This window comes from Haemorhous mexicanus, chromosome 1 (assembly GCF_027477595.1).
Source record: "Haemorhous mexicanus isolate bHaeMex1 chromosome 1, bHaeMex1.pri, whole genome shotgun sequence".
NCBI classification, from domain to species: Eukaryota; Metazoa; Chordata; class Aves; order Passeriformes; family Fringillidae; genus Haemorhous; species Haemorhous mexicanus.
Window position 1 is genome coordinate 125,127,239 of NC_082341.1, and position 20,187 is coordinate 125,147,425.

General features: G+C 37.3%; 1 protein-coding gene across 4 annotated transcripts in view; it reads right to left on the reverse strand.

The window, feature by feature from the left end:
- NCOA2 (nuclear receptor coactivator 2) overlaps positions 1-20,187 on the reverse strand; it is a 188,357-nt gene that overhangs the window by 42,308 nt on the left and 125,862 nt on the right. For all 4 annotated transcript variants that reach the window (XM_059862013.1, XM_059862005.1, XM_059862021.1 and 1 more), the window contains 5 exons: positions 9,206-9,309; positions 4,944-5,121; positions 3,339-3,524; positions 2,415-2,516; positions 2,178-2,318 (listed from right to left, as the gene is read on the reverse strand). In XM_059862013.1, coding sequence (XP_059717996.1) covers positions 2,178-2,318; positions 2,415-2,516; positions 3,339-3,524; positions 4,944-5,121; positions 9,206-9,309 — 711 coding nt within the window. The remainder of the gene's footprint in view (positions 1-2,177; positions 2,319-2,414; positions 2,517-3,338; positions 3,525-4,943; positions 5,122-9,205; positions 9,310-20,187) is intronic.

Sequence of the window (20,187 nt, forward strand, 5' to 3'; positions counted from 1 at the left end):
AAGTCTGGCCTTTATTCTTCTGGTCTATAGAGCTAGCACATTTTCAGCCTTGCAAGACTGGTTACGATTGCTTTCCTTCCCTGTCCCCCACAGTTATATATTGTTCTGCAAGGTTGCAAAGTATTATCTAGGCAGTGAGGAAACAGGAAGCACAATTTAAACAACCAGAAGGGGTTTTTCAGAGTAAAAATGTAACGAAAAACAAAAACCTACAACAGTGAAACAATACAAAACAAAATTTCACTGTTAGGTATGTCATTGTTTCAGTTTAACCTTTGGGCACCAGAAGGTCCAAAGCTCTTAACTTTAGCATATACCACACCAGGAAATTCCAGTACTCAATGCCAACAGGATACAAGTGAAATCTCTACTTAAATCATTTTCCAAACTAATTCTTTAAGCAAACAAGAATGTTTCCATATTCCTCTTGAGGAAATGCTATTTTTCTGACTGTGGCCAATAAAAACTTACCATATATTCTGCATTTTACACTGAGAGATAATTTTAAAGCATGTTTTTTATTTTTTATCAAGCTAATGCTGCATTTTTTTCACACTGTACTGCTGGATTACATGTAGAAGATCATTACTTTCTCTGCTTCCATTCTCAAACTACAATGACTTGAAAACTGCAAGCACAAAGATGCTCCAGCCCAAGATATGACTTGGTTTTCTTCTCCATACTGCAGGGCAGGGGAGCGAAGTATTTCTGCCATTATTCCTCTTCAGTGCTGCATCATTTGTAGGAAAGTAATTCCAGAAGTTTTCCCTCCTCTTACCACTCACTCTTTTCACTTTGACAAGAAGAGCCCTCTCACTTAGATTAATTCTACAATTTACATGATGATCCTAAGCCACAACTGCAAAATGATACAGTGTAAACTCCAAAACATTTATATTTTTACCACTTCATAGAAAGCTTAAGATAGGACTCATTCAACCTTTGGACTCAGGGTAGTAGCTGCTAATTTGGTCAGGAATAACTTCAAGAAGACTGAAATAAAGTGCTGGGATAACATAACACATACCCCGAAATCATCTCTGGCACAAATGGGTCCTTACCTTCAACTGCTCTCTAAATCCCTGGTGTAATTTTAATTGCATACTGCCTTCTTCAGTTCTGTCTGAAATCACAGCCCAAAACTGTGAACTTTTAGCACTTCTACTGTATATGCCTGTTATCTAAAATAACACAGCATTTCTGTGACCCCACTTTTCTAAAACACCACCTGAAGATTTCAGAAAAGCAGAACATATTAAAGGACACTTAACTAATGCCTCATGACTAAAGCTCTTTTTTTTGGTGTGTATTTGGTGGAATAATTTGATATTCCAGTTACAATTTAGTATCCAAGATGACATGTCTGTTGCTTAATGACCATGGTAACTATTTGTTATAAGCCAGCTGTAAACCCTGCTCTTTAAATATGAACACAAAGAATGATGCTTCTGTACTGGAAACGTCCCAGCTATTCCCAATTGGTTTTGAAATTACTTTCCCATGGACTAGATAGGGTTATTTGCTTTTATTAATTTGGATCTGTGTTACTAGAATTAGAAGTATAAGGGTTTTATGAAAAATCTCCACCCAGTCACTACCACAGAAACCTCATGGGGACCATTCCAAAGTGCAGTACTTTCCTGTTTCTTACCTGCCATAATCTTGACTGAGTAGATGTGCTTGTGGTATATCCTATAACACTTATCAGCTAGATAAAGTGCAACAGTGTAGGTTTCCAAACAGTATGAGAGGTGCAGCTCTCATACTGGGAATTTACACTCAATGTTTCTCACAGGAAATGTGACAATAAAAGTCCATTTTGGTAAAGAAAGGGAATACAGGCAATGAACTGCAATGTGTGAGTTGAGGTTTTGAAGAAATAATGGTCAGTGAATATTTTGGTGGACAACATGCAAGGGGGTCTTTCCTTCCAAAATAATTTTGACATGTTGAAGATTTAAAACACACTCCAGGATGGCACAGTTGTAACAAGAAGGCTAAAACAACCAGTGAGAAACCTGAAGACATCCCTAGAGAGCCATAAGTAAAACAGCTTGAGAAAGGGACTGTCAGTATCTGGTGATTGTTTCCTGAAAGCATAACAAAGAGAGCACAACCAAGAGATATAAATGGCAAACAGGTTAAATATAAAAAGTACTAAAAGTATGAAACCTAACCTTCCTGGTGATGCCTCTTGGCAAAAGATATTTCTCCCTCGTGCTGTGAATGGAACCTCTGAATGCATCTTCTCACCAAATCCTCCCAGCCAGGTTTCATAGCTGCTCGCATGGTACTTGTGTCCAATGATGTTATTTTGCCTGATATTAGACACATTAGAAAGTATTTGTTAGAGCAATTTCTTCAGTGAGGAAAAGGAAATAAAATTAAAAACTTCTACTCATATTTCACAATACCTTGAAGATCCTGGCGTGTAGTAAAGCTCTCTGACGAAGGAAGAAGTGGTCTTTCCTTCATTGGAGCTCTTCTTGCAACACAAATCAAGCAAGACTGCAAATCTTAGAGAAAAATGTTACTTCATTTTATTTTTATGGAAAGGGAAGACTTTTGCTTCCACAAAGAGTTCAGAAATACTTTTAAAAACTTCCTTAAATCTATTTAGACCAAAATATAAATTTTGTGCCAATAAACGCATAGACAAAACTCAGAGGGTTTGTATCTTCATTAATTCCTAAAACATTAAATAAAACAGGAAAGGTAGGTCTGTTTTCTTTCAGAAGAAAAATTAACAAGGACTCTACCACAATCCATAAGTATTGGCACATGTTTATGAATCTACCTGGAATAAAAGAGAATATACTGCACTCACAAAGAGCACATTTCTTCAACACTCACCACTTCGTACTTTTAAAGCCAAATTCCTTAAACTTGCCTCAAGTGCTTGATGTTCCTGAGAACTCACCTTCACAATAACCATTTTTACTTACCTGAATACTTACAAAACAATCTGAGGAAATTTACCTGCTGAAGTAGTAAATGGTAAAGGAAATGGTGAACCACGATTGTCTTCAAATTCTAAGAATTCGAAAAATTGCCCTTTGAAACCTTCTTCCTAGTCAGCTACATTTTTCTTACAATTTCAGCAATATAAAACTAGGGTATCTCCCTTTGAGGTAAACAGAATTTCTCTCAGTTCTCTCAGCTGGTTTAATGAATACATGCATGCAAGTGTATATCCTCATAGCCAAGACAAAAGCACATTTCTACAGTTAAATTAAAAAAAACCCCAAACCTAAGAATTCTTCCAGTTTTCAGGACTTAAAGGTCACTTTATCAACTGCTCTGAAAGTGCATTAACCCAAACTGGAAATGGTAATTACCTTCACCGTCCTCCTTGAAGGAATTTGGTTGAGAAACAGCAAAGCACTGCATAGTTTCATATTTCTGATGTGCTTCCTGGTTATCATGGCCTTCTTCAGAATCAGCCAGAGGTTTGACCAGCATCCGACAATTGAAGGTATGGCTGTTACGCCTAGGAGTGTCTCCAGACCAAGATCCCCCATTCACTGAGCAAAACCAAAATCAGATAGTGAGATAAATCTGGGACCAGACATTTCTGCTGCTTATCCACAGGAAATTATCAAGATGTTTAACAAACTGGATGGGAAATAAGCTCATTTAACAACAACAACAATTTAATTTTAATATTAAAGCCCAAACCAGCACATAACTAGGTCATTTATAAAATTAACAGATTTTAAGAGCACTGCTAATTTGTTCAGCTATTATGTTTTCACAAGTGACTCAAAATGACACAGCAGAAAGGAGAATGAAAGGCTAAATATTGGTGCATATAAAAGTTATACAGCACAGCAAAAGCCTACTGACTGGGCAGATCAAGTTGATTTATGAGACTGAAAAAAATAAGACAGTATGTAGGATCTTTCCAGTAAACTTAAAAGGTACTTCTAAAAGACATGGCTGCATTGTATAAAAATCTCTGTCCAGATTAGAAGGGAAAGAAATGAAACTAATATGCCCTTATAAAAACAGGAAGCAATACAATAGGGAATATATTGAAACACACAGTCACAGCTACAATGGGAAAGACTGAAGGGATGAAATGACCTGGGTGGAGTTGTGGATAAAACTAAAGCCTAACACGGTGCTCAAGACAAGTAAAAAAAGAAACAAAATCCTGAGATGCACAAATATAGGTACTGGACATCAGTCAGAGCGAATCACTGATACAACACATTAGGAAATGGCAGGGTCATATTTAAAATACTCTTTGCTTGCCCTCTTCAGTTATAAAATGCAATAAATGCAGAAATATATTGACTTTAGTCATTTACATTTTTGCTTCTTCAGAGTATATAAGTACAGTAATAAAATGCTAAAGTGAATTGAGCAATACTTTTCAAACTGCTGTGAGTAAATGAGGAACCTAGTATTGACTTTCTCTTTCTTTTCATCTTCTCCAACACTCAATAGCATTAAAACTAAAATTAATATGAATCCAAAAATGGCTGCAACTAACAAAAACAGTTTTTGAAAGTTAAGAGTAAGTACTGCTGAGAACAAAACCATTGAAATAAAAAAATCTAACATTAGGAGGTTTCTGCTTTTTCTTTTATATTCCTCCTTTCCTGGGCCATTTTTGGAACAAGCAGCCTAGACAGGGAACTAACAGAGAGTTCACATAGCTAATGCTGTCTTTTAGTGATTCACCCTGGAGATCCATTAAAAAATATCAGCTAACATGAATTACTAAGAGCAATTTTAACAAGGAAGAATTTGAAAAGAGTGGAGGATGCTTTTGAGAATAATATTAATCATTCATACTCTATATATACATTAAAAATAAATAATATATATGATGAAACTGTAAGTAGTGTCAGGACATTAACTTAACTTATTGAAATGCTGACTTACAAAACCAAAGTTAAGTAAGTAATGGTACAATAACAGGAAAAGTTATATACCTAAAGATTTTGGCAGCAGGATTTTGACAAATTCATTGTGGTCCCCTACATGCAGGATGCTGTATATGCTTGTGTTCATCAGCTCTTCTTGGTTGTACCTCAGGTACTGTGTCACATTCTCAGAAACAAACACAACATTACCCTCTGGGTTCACTACGAAGAAGAACCCATCTAGGGCCTAAAGGGGTAAACCAGAAAACCAGAGAGAGAGAAAAACACATTAGCAAACAATCAGATTAACAAAATACACAGAAAATAAATACTCAATTCAGAAGACATAACTGAATTTTTCCTCATCCATCCCAGTTCTTACATTATTGCCTGTAAGAGCAAAGGACACATTTCAGATTGAGCATCTAATCTTACTTATATGACAGCAGTGTAAAAGCACAGAAAGGTACACACCTTGCAAAATAATGAAACCCACAATCTCCAAGCATGATTGCAGATGGTAGAAATATATCATCCCTCTAATTTTATGTCATATGAGCAGATAAAAGGGGGATACAGTTAAACTTAAAAGCACCAAAGCTTTTTGTCTAAGCATTCAATTAACAATCTACACAGACTTCTGCAGCTTTGCCTGATTTATTCACCTCTCTAAGGATTGGCAGGAAATCACTAGAAGAGTTGTTAGTTATTTTATCTCCAGGGACAGAAATAAATAAGTAAATTTGAAAAACAGGCCACCCACAATTCATTGTGGGTCAAAACCAAGTGGATCCATACTAAATCTGAACACAGCTCACTGCAAAACAGTCTGAACAAGGAGGAGCTGCCACAGCAAGCACAGGGCATTTTTATTTGACCCAACTTGTATCCTGTGCAACTCATGTGTCGGTCTTAGCAGGCAGTTCTGTCCACTGGTTACACAGAGATGTTTAAAATATTGCACATTGCTGAGCAGTTAGCAAATCCAGACAATAAAAGAGAAGGCTAAGGATGGGTTTTATTTCTGCTTTCAGCCACCTAGCAGAAGGCTAAAGAGAAGACAGAACCAGGCTCTAGGCTAGAGGTTGACAAGGGAAGGATGAGATGCAGCAGACACAGGTTGCAAGCCAATGTCATGGAGATACAAGAAAAAAAAAAAATTCCACCATGAAGGTGGTCAGATATGGGAAGAGACTTCAAAACCACCTTCCAGGGATATTCAAACCTTGGCTGGACTCAGACCTGGGCCACCTGCTCTACTCAGACCAGACTGCAGTGGGATGTAGGCATACACAAGCTCCAGAGGTTCTTCCCAAGCTGAGTTAGAGAAGTTAAATAATGATACCTCTCCAGGGCAGGGTCAGTGAAAGCACAATGCAAGCAGAGCAGCTGAGCCAATGGCTGACAAACACCTTTCTTTGTTCTATTTTAAAATTAAAACATAATAAAGCTCACAAAAAAATGTGTAAGTGTGTACTTTCCCTGACTGCCTCTAAATTCAGATAAACCAGGTCTTTTTTTCCTCCTGTTGGCACAAATTCTCATCTCTGACATTGTCTTTTATCATTGCCTTCTTTTTGTTTCTGATAATTTTTGGTTCCTCCTGTTGATTCACTTTCTTTGTGAGCTCCACCCTTTATATGTACTTTCTTAATATTCATTACATTTTCCTGCTGAGTAGTATTTATTTTAACTAATAAAGATTTAGAAATTAGTTAATAAATTGAGGCTCTAGTATAATTTTCAGCATAATAATTTCTAGTATAATAATCAGCATCTCTGCTATGGATTAGTGTCTTAGGCTGCATTTCACCACCATTTAAAGCCAGTGTAAGCATGGCCTGTTTGATTTAGTATTTCCTACACCACAACAGCAACCTGTACTATGAAGAGCTGGACCAGAGAGCTGAGTTGGCTGAAAACTAATTAAAGAAAAAAAAGATGCTAGCCACATCAGTCCCCAGCTGGCCAACCATAGAAGCCACAGTATTTAGAGCTGGCAGAAGGGTGTGGGTTTGGCTGAACCATCCTGCTTGGCAGCTGTCCACACATTAATTCACAGGGGCTGCAAAACCAAAGCTATCACAGATGTTTATTGGAGTCCTAAGGAGAAAATTTTCAAAGGTGGAGATGGCAAGGAAGATATTATGAGGGTTACTGGCATCTCACAATAATCTTCAGTTTTCCCTACTGTTTCCTAGAGTGGCAACTTGTTTGGCAAAGAAGTGCTCTCTGTGCTGTTCCCTCCCAGCTGCTTCTTGAGTTGATCACAGACGTGACCATCTGGGCTTAGAGTAACAAAGGCCCTTGTATTTCAGTCTCTCATTTCTTTCCATTCTCTTAAGAAAATCATCTTGCAGGTAAGCAGCAGCAGGCTTTTGAGGAAGTTAGTGCACCAAGACACTTGAATATTTTAAAAGCCTCCACTTTTGCAGTAATTTCTTATTTCTGTTCCCAGATGTGAGCCACCACAATCAAAAACTTTTCTGTTAAGAGCTATTGGGAAAATGGGTGAACAAATAATGGACAGTATGATGGAAGAGAAATCAAGAAAACAGATATTTTAGATTATATATTGGAACAGAAAATACATTTGTGTTCTTTGAGATGTTGTCATCTCTCTCTTGACTATTTTTCCACACTTTCTTCCTATCTACTTTATGCTTTAAGCAAGAAATATGTTAAAATATTCTTCAGAGGCAGCTGCCTGATGAATTTTACTCACTTTCTTCAGCTGGAAACACTCATTATTTTGAGTATTCTTCAGTTTTATTCTCTAATAAAAACATACAATAACATTTCTAAACCAAATCAACTAATAAACTGTTCATCAGCATTGTTATTCTTATTATTATTTGGCAATGAGAAAACATAGGGTTTTTTTTAAGAGGTTGTATAAAAGGGTTCTGGAAAGATTAAATAACTGAATTGCATTTCCTTAAGGTGATAAAGACACAAAGAAAGTATCTGTAGTCTTTCCACAGCAAATATAGAACAACTTTCAGTCCTTTTCAAGTTTCCTGGTGTAAAAGGACCATGGTTCAATAATTTCCACAATGTTTCATTGTTCATACGCAAAGGAAAACTAAATTAAAATTGAACAACAGAATAAATGGTTGATTTTACATGTCATGTTTGCTGCAGTAGCCAATCACACAAGATATGCCATGAAAAATATAATCTTATTCTTATTTTCCTTGTCCTTACAAAACAGGTCCTTACAATTAAATGAATAGAAAATTAAAGCTAAATTTTAACATAGCCAGTGTAAGAGATGAATGCATAACCTTGTTTGATAGCAAAAACAACAACATTCAATTCAGTGAGTATGTATAATAAATATTAAATAAATTCATTTGTTACCCCCACTTTTTAAAGAACAATGCCTCCAACCTGTCTAATCTTATGTTTTGCAGTGTGAATTTTATTTCATGTGCAGTATAGAAAACTATGTCTTCATTTGACCAATTATGAAAAATAAAGCAGATACTTAAAACTGTTATAAAGGTATTCAGAAATGACAGAATAATTATGCTTCTGCCAAAGCTGGTTCCCTTAGCTTGATTCAGAGTTTGTGTTTTATGTTACCTAAATTTACATTTATTCTTCCTTACAGATAAAGTCCACAGTCAGAATGGGATGGGAATAAACAATTTGCAAGTGAGTTTAAGCAGATAAAGCAGTAGTGGCCATGGCATAAGCATCCCTGTTAACATACCTACCCAACATTACTGCTAACACACATTTGGAAGCTAGGCTTGAATCATACAGCCTTTTGGGGTATCAAAATAACTGCTAAAATCAGACAGAAATCTTAACAAACTGAAATACACATCCTGAAAAATATCTCCCAGATTACTTTCATATTCTATAGGGAAGAGTCCTGCTTCAAGCCCTGAAATGAAAATATTAAAGCAGTATAGCAATGACATGCAATTTTAGAGGAATATTATTCACTTGTATGCTGCAGTATATACTAAGCCAATGTTTAAGTGCAACAGGTCTTCAACAGCTGTTGTGGTTCAGAAAAAATAAAACATGCACAAGCAGACACCCAAGACTTGGTGTCAGCTGAAGCCCCTCAAGCTGTCTGTGTCACAAAGAAGCAGAACTCTCTGGGCCTCTCCCTACTCCAAGCTAAAGAGAGTTTCAGCACTGAATGCAAGAGAAATAAATATGCTGCCTACTCTTTAATGACATAATCCCAAGTAGCCAGGATGGCTTATCTCTCTTGACCATTCCTTTACAGCAACCTCTGACCACACCTTTTCATTTCATTCATCCTAGGAGGAGCAGAACTGCCCTAAATACAGGGATTTTGTGCTCTTTACCTCAAGCATCATTGGTCCAAGTGCATCCTTGTCGATGACACTCTGACCTGTAGATGATACATCTGCTTTTTGCACTTCATCTTCATTAGCTGCTGCTGCTTTTTCTGCAAGAGAGAATACCATGTGTTAAGCTACAGAAGACTGATCTCACTGATACACCAAGAGCCCACAGAGTATTGAGAAGAGCTGTGAAATGCTTACAGTGCAACAGTTCTGAAAATGAGATTAGACAGTCTCCCATAATGATTCAACGGAAGCACAGCTAGCCTATTTGCTTCTCAGTTTTCAGGTCTTATGACACAAATGAAATAATTTCTCCTGTTTCTCTGCTAGACATTTCACCAAACTACAGAGCCTAACACTGGGCAAAGACAAGGGCTCTTTATGAAGGTGCAGTGGGCAAAAACTAGGTTCAAGGTCTAGTAGAAGACTGATCTAAAAGAGCATGCAAAGCTTACAGCTGCAGAGCTTTTCCATGACCGCTATATTTAGAAGGAAAAACATAAGTCCACAATCTACGGTTTCAGTACTGAGAAACAGCGGCCTCAGTTCTGCTCCCATGTCTCCACCCACGTTCTTACTATCACGTAATTTTCATACCACCTTATTTACCAATATATTATTAGAACTACATACAATTTCAAGTGCTGCATTTGAAAACTGCAGGCAAGAAAATAATGATTTCAGTTCCTGGAACATAATGCCATATGTTAAAATGTGTTGTATACAGCATCACAGGTTATACCCAACTCCAAATGTAAGGGACATTCACAGAACTTTCAAACCTAGTGGGTTTATAATTCCTATCCATAATGAACCGTATTAATTTTTCTATTTCAAGAACGATGGTTTTGTTTAAGGATGATTTAATAAAACTACTATGTAAAATACATATTCTAATGCACATTGTACATTGTAAATTAATGAAACAAGTTACTTTTTGTTGTTAGTTCTATACTGAAAACAAAGTTTGAGCTCTATACTGAAAATGATTTTACTATTTTTCAAGCAGCAGTTATGTAAAAGCTAGGGCCATTCTGCAATCTAGAATATTAAAAATAATTAGAAATTTCTTATTTTTTCGTATGATGCAATAGATTACTTTACTAAACATGAAAGCACACCAAAATTTTAACAAGAATTTATGTCTTCAACAATAAACTAGAAGAACATTCATGGTATGAATTACTGAAAGTACCATGTGCAGATGGAACAAAGGGCTTTTGGAAAATCACAGAGAGTGAAAATTAAAGCATCAGTCATGCAAATTAAAATGTATCCAAGTGTACAGTATTTTCCAGTCTGTAGATCTGCAATAATGCAGGTAAAGTTCTTGTGAATTTCCCTGGCATAGGTTTTAAGGTCAGTGTGAATATGTGCTGCTCAGACACAGAGAAAAGGAGCTGCTTTTGTGAAGCCCTGGGTGCTCTCCTGTCAGTGATCACCTGCTGGCAATAAGACTTTGGTCACTTGGACTGTCTCATCCTACATTTCTATGGTTTTTTGCTTTCATGAAAAGACTCACAAAGATTTTAGCTGTCTTCTTAGGTGTTATACACTATATAACACCATTGTGAATAATGATTTAGCAAATTGCTCTGAAGATGGAGTTGCAGCTAACGGACTAATTTTAAATCACTCTGATTAGCATAATCTCATAGAAATAAATTCACCAGAAAGAACTATTAACATTTCCTCTGCCACTTGAACTCACGAGGACATAAAATTAGTATCTCTGGTTTAGACTAGGGGTGGGATTTTTTTTTTTTTTTCCTTACCTCTCGTTTTGGCAAAAAGCAGAAATTAGGTGTAACAGAAAAACAATTGAACAATCCTTCCCATGCTACAACACAGCAGAGTTGGCACCATATGATGATACGAAACTGAAAACATGTTCTAAAAATTCTAAAAGAACTCTAAAAATAGAGTTGAGCTTTTAATAAAGCCAGTGATGATATCTGTTTCCCATCTGTTCCTGCTAGCGTAAAGTGATCTCTTATTTTCACACTGCAAAATATTAGAATGGACAGGGATACCAGCTTCTTGCTCTTGTCTGACCACTGCTTCAGCCATTGATACCATCCTGATTATGGGAGAACATGGGATTATTCTCTATGAGCCAGAAATGGAGGGGCTGCAGATAAGATCCAACAATGGTGTGAAAGCACATTAATTACAGTCTCCTTATGTCACCAGCTTACAGACTACGTTTACTGATTATTTTTCACATAATACGAAATATTTGCTGCTGATTTTTTCACTCTTATAACCATGGAGTTTATACATTGATAAAACAATGGTTTTCTTTCATGCACACTGATGAGGTTTTACACAAAGGAAAAAGAGGACATTTTAAATTATTATAATAGTAAGCTGCAATACCAGGTCAGACCAAGGATCTCTCAAACATCACATCCAGTTCCTGAGAGCCACTGCTTTCCTCTCCACTTCCCTCTTTTCTCCATTTTGATTGTTTGATCCCTGACTGCTTCTGCTTCATCACCAGCTGTCCCTCACAACCATCTGACTTCTACATTTTCTTTTTCACTCTTTTCATCAGAAAGCCCAACACCTTTGTGGAATCAATAAACTCAGTGCTTTCTCAAGGAAAAAGTGTAATGAGTGGAGAAAATATGAAAATTCTATTTATACTCAAATGGTGACTACTCATGAACTACTACTACTCAATGTTCACTACTCATGAATGTTGGCTAGGCATTCTGAAAAGCAGCATAAATCACAAGTGCTCCAATATGACAGACTTCCTAACTGGATCTGTAACTCAGTTGGGTAAGAATACGAGTAGCTGGAGAGCTTAGAAGAGGCTGCACCTCCAGGCCACAAGCCACATTTAAATTTAAGTGGCACTGTATAGGAAACCTAGGCCTCAGACAGGCTCTGAGTAGGACCAGCTGTAATTCACATCACTGTCATAAGCTGCAGCTACTAATAACATTCAACTATGCAAGAAATGATCCATTTAGGACTGAATTACAAAGCCCTTGTGCAGACTTTATCAGCACATACAAGAGGAGTAAGTGCGAATGCTGTCAGCGGCGTCGCCCTGACAGTCAGTCATGGCCGATGTCTCGAAATGCAAATCTCTCCCTCAGCAATACAGCCCGTGGGGCTAATTGACAACAAAAATTTGTTACAGAAAGGCTGGAAAAAACCAATGATTGATACATGAATTTCTAATGCTGACAAAATAATGCATTATCACAAGTCAGTATTCTTCATTTTTCTTAACAGTTCCAGCTTCTGGTGTTAAGAAATGGTGCAAAAATGTAGGGTTTACTTTCCCTTTTTTACTTCTATCTTTTTTGAGTTCATGGGAGCCCAACAAAGAAATCAAAAGCTCTGAGAGTTTATACTTGCTACACTACATTAATGATCTTCTAAAGTCAAGGCTTAGGAAAACAGCTGTAAAGGCCCAACCTTGCAAAGCCTCTCAGAACCCTGTTCTCCCAGCCCCAGGAGAATCCTTGGTGCTGCCCTCTGACTAACCACAGCCACTAGATTTTGCCACTGCAGCCACATGGAGAGTGGGAGCTGCTTCCCTGACCTCACAGCCTCCAGGGACATCTCCTGCTAGGACAGTGCTGTCCCTGTTAAATGTCAGCCAAGTGCTACCAGGTATCCTTCAGGCACAGTGGCCAAAGGGCAGTGGAGAAAGAGTGTGGACAGGGAAATACAGCCTTCTGCAGCCAGAGGAAGTGAGCAGGATGGAAAGAGACTTCCCATAGCTTCATCTCCATACAGGGAATTCTGCACTGGAGAGGGAGCATTGAATTAGAAACTGGTCCCATCCTTATGAATACAGCTACCAGGGATCAGGCATATTTTATCTGAATTACAGTAGTATAAACTTGATGCACATTAAATAATTATTAGCTCTGCTCAATTAAGAGTTTAGCCTAGAGAGAGAAAAAAATTTAAATAAAATACAAGTACCCCTGAGAGAGACACTACAAAGAATATATATACATCCAATTATGTAGTATTTTAGTGATGTGTGTAATTTAGACTTTAAACTGTGGGTATGTTTACAAGCATAAGCAGTATTATACTAAAATACACACTAATATTTTCAGTTGGACATCTTCCTAGTGATCATAAACTGTATTTACTTTTCCATATTCAACATACAGAATAAAGAAGGAAAAAAAAGCCCTCAAAAATATTTTCTGACAAATTTATGAGTGGGAAGCCTCAAGCTTTATTTAAAGCTCATTCTAGATTCTGAAAGCAAACCTTTGTGAAATCACATTAGTTTAACAGAAATTCATAAGTCAGAGAAACAGAAGCCAACAGCAATAGTTGGAAGTCTCCTGCTACATTTTAACTTAGCAAGCCTTCTTGGTTTTCCATCCTCCCAACTCAAGCTATGTCAGTTCTCTCTGCATTTCTGACAGCAGACTCTGAAGTGTTAATCACAGGCATCACCTTCTCCTGGTTGTGTTTCAAACCCTACTTTCCTACAGGTGGGCAGGTAGGACCAGCTGAACCACTCAAAAAGCTCTCTTTGTCTATATTCAAGCTCTGCTCCAACTTCCTTAAGGAAACCTGCTACAGAAATATTTCCCCCTTCGTGCTCTCTGCAAAACCAAGTTGCATTTTTAAATTAAAAGAGCAAAACTTAGCCCCTGCAGGAATTTCAAAAAGATGAAGCATAATTTGAAAGAGAAAATTTGCATCAATGCAGATTTAGCTTATTTTTCACTAGAGCAGCATTTAAGGTTCTACACAGAACAAGAAGAACAAAAAAGAGATGCTGGTGAAATGTTGGGCAGACAAGAACCCATGCTCTAAAAACCACCAGAGAAAAAGGTCAAGCAAAAAAAAAAAACAACAAACCCTGTAACAGGTAAATTCAAGTTTATTATTCAATACTGTTAAAACAGGATTTCCAGATGCCCTATATATAATTCCTGCTCTTTGTAATTTTGTGAAATTGCTATTGAAATGCCACACTTATCTCAAATCACATACCTTTTTTGTACAATAGGTAAAAAAAGATAAACAAAGAGATTTGTAATAAGTGACACTAGAAAACTCAACTTTGCCCTCTTCAAAAAAAAAAAAAAAATCATACAATCAAGATCCTTGTAACACTAACAGGAACATCACTTGAAAGTGAATGTAAATGCTATACAAAGTTGAAATATGCAATTTAATTTTACACTGGAACTATCTTGAAAACAACTTATCTTTTCCAGTTTTGGTACATATTAGCCAACAACTCTTGTCTTGCTTAATTCATATATCTAAGTTTGCCCTGCATGATCCTTCTGAATTGCTGTGCAAAAATAACATCCAAACAATCAAGAAAAATGCACAAGTATCTAACTGTCCAAGGTAAGGGTAGATACAGTACTAAAAACTAAGGCTAACATAAATAGAAAGTATACTTAGCAAAGGCTGTATTTTAGCTGACCTTACAGTTTTGAGTATTGGATTAAATAACATCTCAAATATTAGATGCAATAACATCTGTGTATGACTATTGCTAAGTAATTGTATTGACTCTGGTAATGGACAGGAGGTTTTTAACATGAATAGGGCTGAAAGTACAGAAAGTGCCTTCAAATGCACCAACTTGAATAAAAAACAGAAGAGCAAAAACCAAAAAAATTGTATTTGGTAATGTGAGTAGTTTTGGATCACTACACATGATGAAGTAAAGCAGTGAAGAACGTGCAAGTTATTTTGATGCTTGGTTAACCACAGGGAAAGCAGCTCTGCCTTGTAGCTGTGTAATTCAAAGCACTACGATCCATGGCTCACTTGAAACTTGATATCCCCGTGCACGTCCTTAGCCAGTTCCCATTGCCTCAACACAAGTTGTTTTTATTCCCTGAAAGCAAGCAATTTTTCAAAACACCAGTGCCTAAGAAACAGCAACTATTTCAGCAATCAATTTTAACACCAGCTTATCCCATCCTTGTGAATAAAGTTAGCTACTATTTTAGGGAAGTGATTATATAGTGAGGTTGCTCTTTCATCACACAGCACACATCTGTCCAGAGCAAAGAAGCTCTTAGACTCTTGAATACATATTTTCCCCCAGAAACTATAGATCAAGTCTTACAGGAAAAACTATGCAGCATCTCAGGAAGGTTTTAGGAGGTAAAACAAGGGAGAATTATGCATCTGCACCGAACTAAAATTAGAAAAGCTGCCATATGGCTCTGTGAAGCCAGCAGCACGTTCTTATTCATTAGGAAGCATTCTGCTAACATAAAAACACAAGGCCTTCCTGTGCTCTCCAAATGTGTTTATCTTTTCAACATTAATGCATGATATATCATCAGGCTGCTGAAATCTCCTGCAGTGCATATTAAAAAAGCACAGCTGCACTTTTTCTCAGCACGTTTATTCACTGGGAGCACAGCTTTGCCCACCTCCCTGACACAGCCCTCTGTCAGCCCGGCTCCCCTCTGCTTGGAAAGGGCTGCACTCCCACTGCACGCTCGCCTGCCCAACTCATCTGCCCGTGTCCTGTTCTGCTCATCACATCCACATGGTTTAGCTTCATATTTACTACTGCTGGTGGAAGCACACTCCAATGGTAAATGACCCTAGGGTTTGAGCTAAAAGCCCTTGGAAAGCTGTAAGTGAAATTACTCGCTCAGGAGTAGCAGCACTTAAAATGTTGTGGTTTCTTTTTCCAGCGCAAGCTGCTCCAAGTGGTGCAGCTGCTCGCCTGTCCCACACATACCTGCCCCACCTTCCCATGGTAAAGAAGCATCGCTAAGGCACTAACTCTGTGGAAAGCTTCATATTCTCACAAACCCATCAAACATAGGTAAACATTCGTGCAGCTTTATAAGCTCTGAGTGAAGTCCCGCTCTTAGAAAATTCAGTAACAGTAGCCAGCATATAAAATTTTCATGGACACTGAAAAGAAAACAAGCACTGAAAACCCATGATGGATTCAGGAATAGCAACAAATGGAAGTAATAACACCTTAAATTAATACTAGTTTTGTCTCTTAATAATTTTGACATTTTGCCATCATTCGTTTCTTGTACAAGTCAGCATTTTTGTCACTCAATACACCTTCTGTAAGAAGTACTGCCTGAGAAATAATTGCCCCCAGCCCAGTAAAACTGGAACAAAGACAAAAATAATGAAATGCAGCTTACAAAGGATAATATTTAACTGCTGGAGAGAAAGAAGCCTATTATCTTTGTATGTATTTTTTCCTAAATATTTTAATAAGCATTTTACTACCTTCTCCTTGGTTTCTTCCTCTCATTTTGCTGTCTGTCTTTGCTTTCATCAACATCTATGACCTCTTTTCCTTCTCATTATTACAAAACTCAGTGGTCTGCTTCTTGGAAATGAGGAAGAAGACAGTGGCAGCAGTGGAAGTGCCCACTCCTTCTGCCCTGGCCCCAGGATCCAGCTGTCTCCAAGCCCCATGAGATGGGGTATTGCAGTGCTGCCTTCCTGGCACATGGCACCACTCAGAACACCAAGGCAGAATTCCATCCATAAATACACTTAAATAATATATATGAAGATTGCTAACTCTCGGATATAACAGTGACAGCTAAAAGTAATGTTATTATTGATATGTAAATATTTATTATTTACAGAACTTTGTCCCTACTATCTGTGCATTTATTTACTTAATGCAGTGGGCAAGAGATTATTCTCACCTGGTATCACCCCAGAAGGTCCCTAGTCTCTGGTAAGTTAGGGACTGGGGTCTGAAGTAAAACCCAGAGTTACAACCCTCTGTCTGCTGCTGCTCAAGTGAAGACTCAAGTGAAGTGTCCTATCTAGGACCACAAATCCTCAATGGCTTGATCCATCCCCAGCACACAACAAAAGTATGAAACAATGCAGCAATTGAAATAATTTCTTTGGTGATATTACTTCTAGTATTTTTATTTATCAGTAAAGACACAGAAGGACAATATTGCTATATCACCCTTCAAGTGAAATCTAAACTAAGACTGAAAGGAACCCTGAATCCAGAAATGATTTCTCACCCCGTGCTTCATTTAAACTTGTGGTGATGTGTCAAACATTATGAGTGGAAAGTTATTTTTCATCTCCAGAACATGGAATTAAGCTTCCATCATGACTATCCCCTACTGAATCCCTGGACATTCTGCAACATTAACCTTTTCCACTAAGTTTTCAAAAAGGTGGAAAGGAATATAATTTGGTATAGTTTCACTCCTGCAAAAATTTTAGACTGGTCTTATTACTAAAATATTTGAGTGTATTCAACATATGAACACACATGAAATGTGTGGTTTTACATGAAATGAAAGGTTGTGCTTAACTTGCAATCAGAAAAATTAAAGGCACATTTATTCCTGTGTTTTAAAGATATTCTCTTTTCCCCAAAAAGACCACCAACACTGTCTTTATGGTGTATACTGACTGATTAGGGAAATATCTAAATAAATTAATCATCAAAGTTGCCTTGCCCAGGAAAGGTCCTTATCAAAAGGCCAAAATCCAGGATGATGCTGAGACTTTCTAATTTTCACTGGTTTTAAAATGCATTTTTAAATACAGGGGTGTGGGATTCTCTTTTTGCATTTACATTTCCTAAGACTGTTTAGTAACTGGTACAATCCCAAATATCTGATTGATTACAGTGTAATGTACAGTATTTAATAAATGCCTAAAATACACTACTCAAACAATAAAGGAGTACACGTGTTAGATTAAGCACATTGGCTGTCAGTGCCTTACCCCAAAATACCCTGAATTTAATCAGTCACTTATTCTTCTGTGCTAGAATCAGATAAGCAGATTCAAATATATGTATCTGTAGCTGTATACAGAAACACATCCAGGAAATGGTTTTGCATCTGTTGCTATTTACATGATTTCAAAACACTCACGTAAACTACTCAACTGTGCATGATAACAAATGCTGCACAGCCATCAGCACTGACTTAAAATCTCTTACATTAATATGGCTGCATTTCAAAAGAAAGAGCCAAGCTAACTGACCTCTGCACTGAAATATTAGATACAAATATTTGGCATCACTTCATTTAACAAAGTAATTATTTTCTTTGGTATGTGCTGAATTAGGACAGAAAAAATTACTGTATTTCTTGGCAGATGCAATTTTATAAGTGTTAGATATTTACCAAATGAGTAACCTCATCTTATTTTGATAATTCATCTCTCAAAACATCATTGATATGAATGTCTAAATGGTGGGAGTCCAATGTTCTTTAACATTTTGGCTGAGCTAATATTTTCAAAGACAAGAAACATGGCAGAATCTGATAATTTCATTCAAAACAGGGTTCTGCTATGGTCTCAGAAAGAATATATTGCTTTTATAAATGCTAACAGCCCTCCAATTCGTTCTCTGACATGTTAAAACTCTGGCCAGATTTCGAAAATAAAGATATAAGGGTTAACACTCTTTACACTAGAATCTGCAGATGCAGTTGCCAAGCTAATTAAACTTTTGGGTTTCCAAAACTTAGGCCAAAATAACATACTAGAGAGGAGTATTAATCTAGCCAGACTCTGTTTCTTGAAGCCTAACTCTTCTGTACTCAACCAGCTGTTAAAAGGAAACAGATGACTCCCTTTCTTCGAATGCCACATCGCCATGATTACAAAATATCTGTCTTATTTTAGGATGCTGATAATAAATCTTTGTGACACACCAGATCATCCACAACAACAGGCAAAGATCTTTTTGCTTTTATAAATTGCCATTGACAACTGCATAAGTTTTCAAGAGACCTAATGTGGTCTACAAAAAAAGAAACAGGATGGCTCATGGGCTCCCTATGAAAGAAGTTTCCATAATAAAATGTAGGCCAAAATGGAGCACAGATAATTGAAGACAGCTAAGGAAGAACAGAAACAGCTTTAATTTAATGTGTCTATGTTAACATGGATTACAGGGCTCCTACTGTTTCTAATAGTCCAGATTATGGTAGATAAATCTTTTGCAAAAAAGCTCTAAATCATTAAGGACAAGTAAAGTCTTCTTCTGTAACAGCCCAGCGTTCAGAAATAGAAGCTTGGGCCCCTCTCCTTACTTGTCTAACCCACCATCACAGGCCTCAGCCAAAATTTCAAGGCAATTTAGAAACAGAAACTTTCCTATTACTGCAAGGAAAGCAGATGGAAAACCAAAACCTTCTTTGAAGAAGCTGTTTATTTCTGCATGTTAGTTATTTAAAGGGACTTTTTAATCGAAACTGTGTTTTGAGATAAATTTCATATATTTCAACAGTGGCTACATAACTTCAGGTACATTATGAATACAGGATGGCTGTGGGAAGAAAGGTAAGATTATTAAACTGCATTCCTTAAAACAGTCTCTAAAATGAAGAGATCTTCTTTCATTACCCTAGAAAATCTTAGCTTATCTTGTTGCTATGATTTACATCCAGACAAAGTCACTTTTAACCTCAATTGTATAAATTTATTCTGTCACATATTAATTAGCAGACATTTAAAAACGTCTGCTAATAGCACTGAGAGGTACAAATGGGCTCCCTTCAACAGACTGAACCATACTTAAAACTTAATTAATTAGGCGCTCCCGTTTCTGTTTCTCTAACTCAGATTCATGAAGCAGGGATCAGCACCCAGTCTGAAATATGTCAGTATAATCCATAAACAGGAAAATGACTGAACACTAATGGTATTGTTTCCTCTCTTTTCTCAGTGAGCTTTATCAGTTCTCTTCTGAGAAGAAATTTGGAGCTGTATTAACAGTTCCCCAACCAGTCCCCATGGGCAACCAGGAGTGCAGTGGAGGACGCTCCATGTTGTGCCAGCAGGTGCTGCCCAGCCCCCTCTGTAGCCTTGCTGCTCTGCCCAGCCCCAAACTCCTGACATGGCACAGCCTGGGAGTGAGGGGCCCTTGTTGGGCAATCATTACCCTGAAAATGCTGAACACATGTAGCTTTAACCGGGAACTGTTGAAGATTATGGTCTGCCTCCAGCCGTGTCCCTCCCTGGCATGAAGG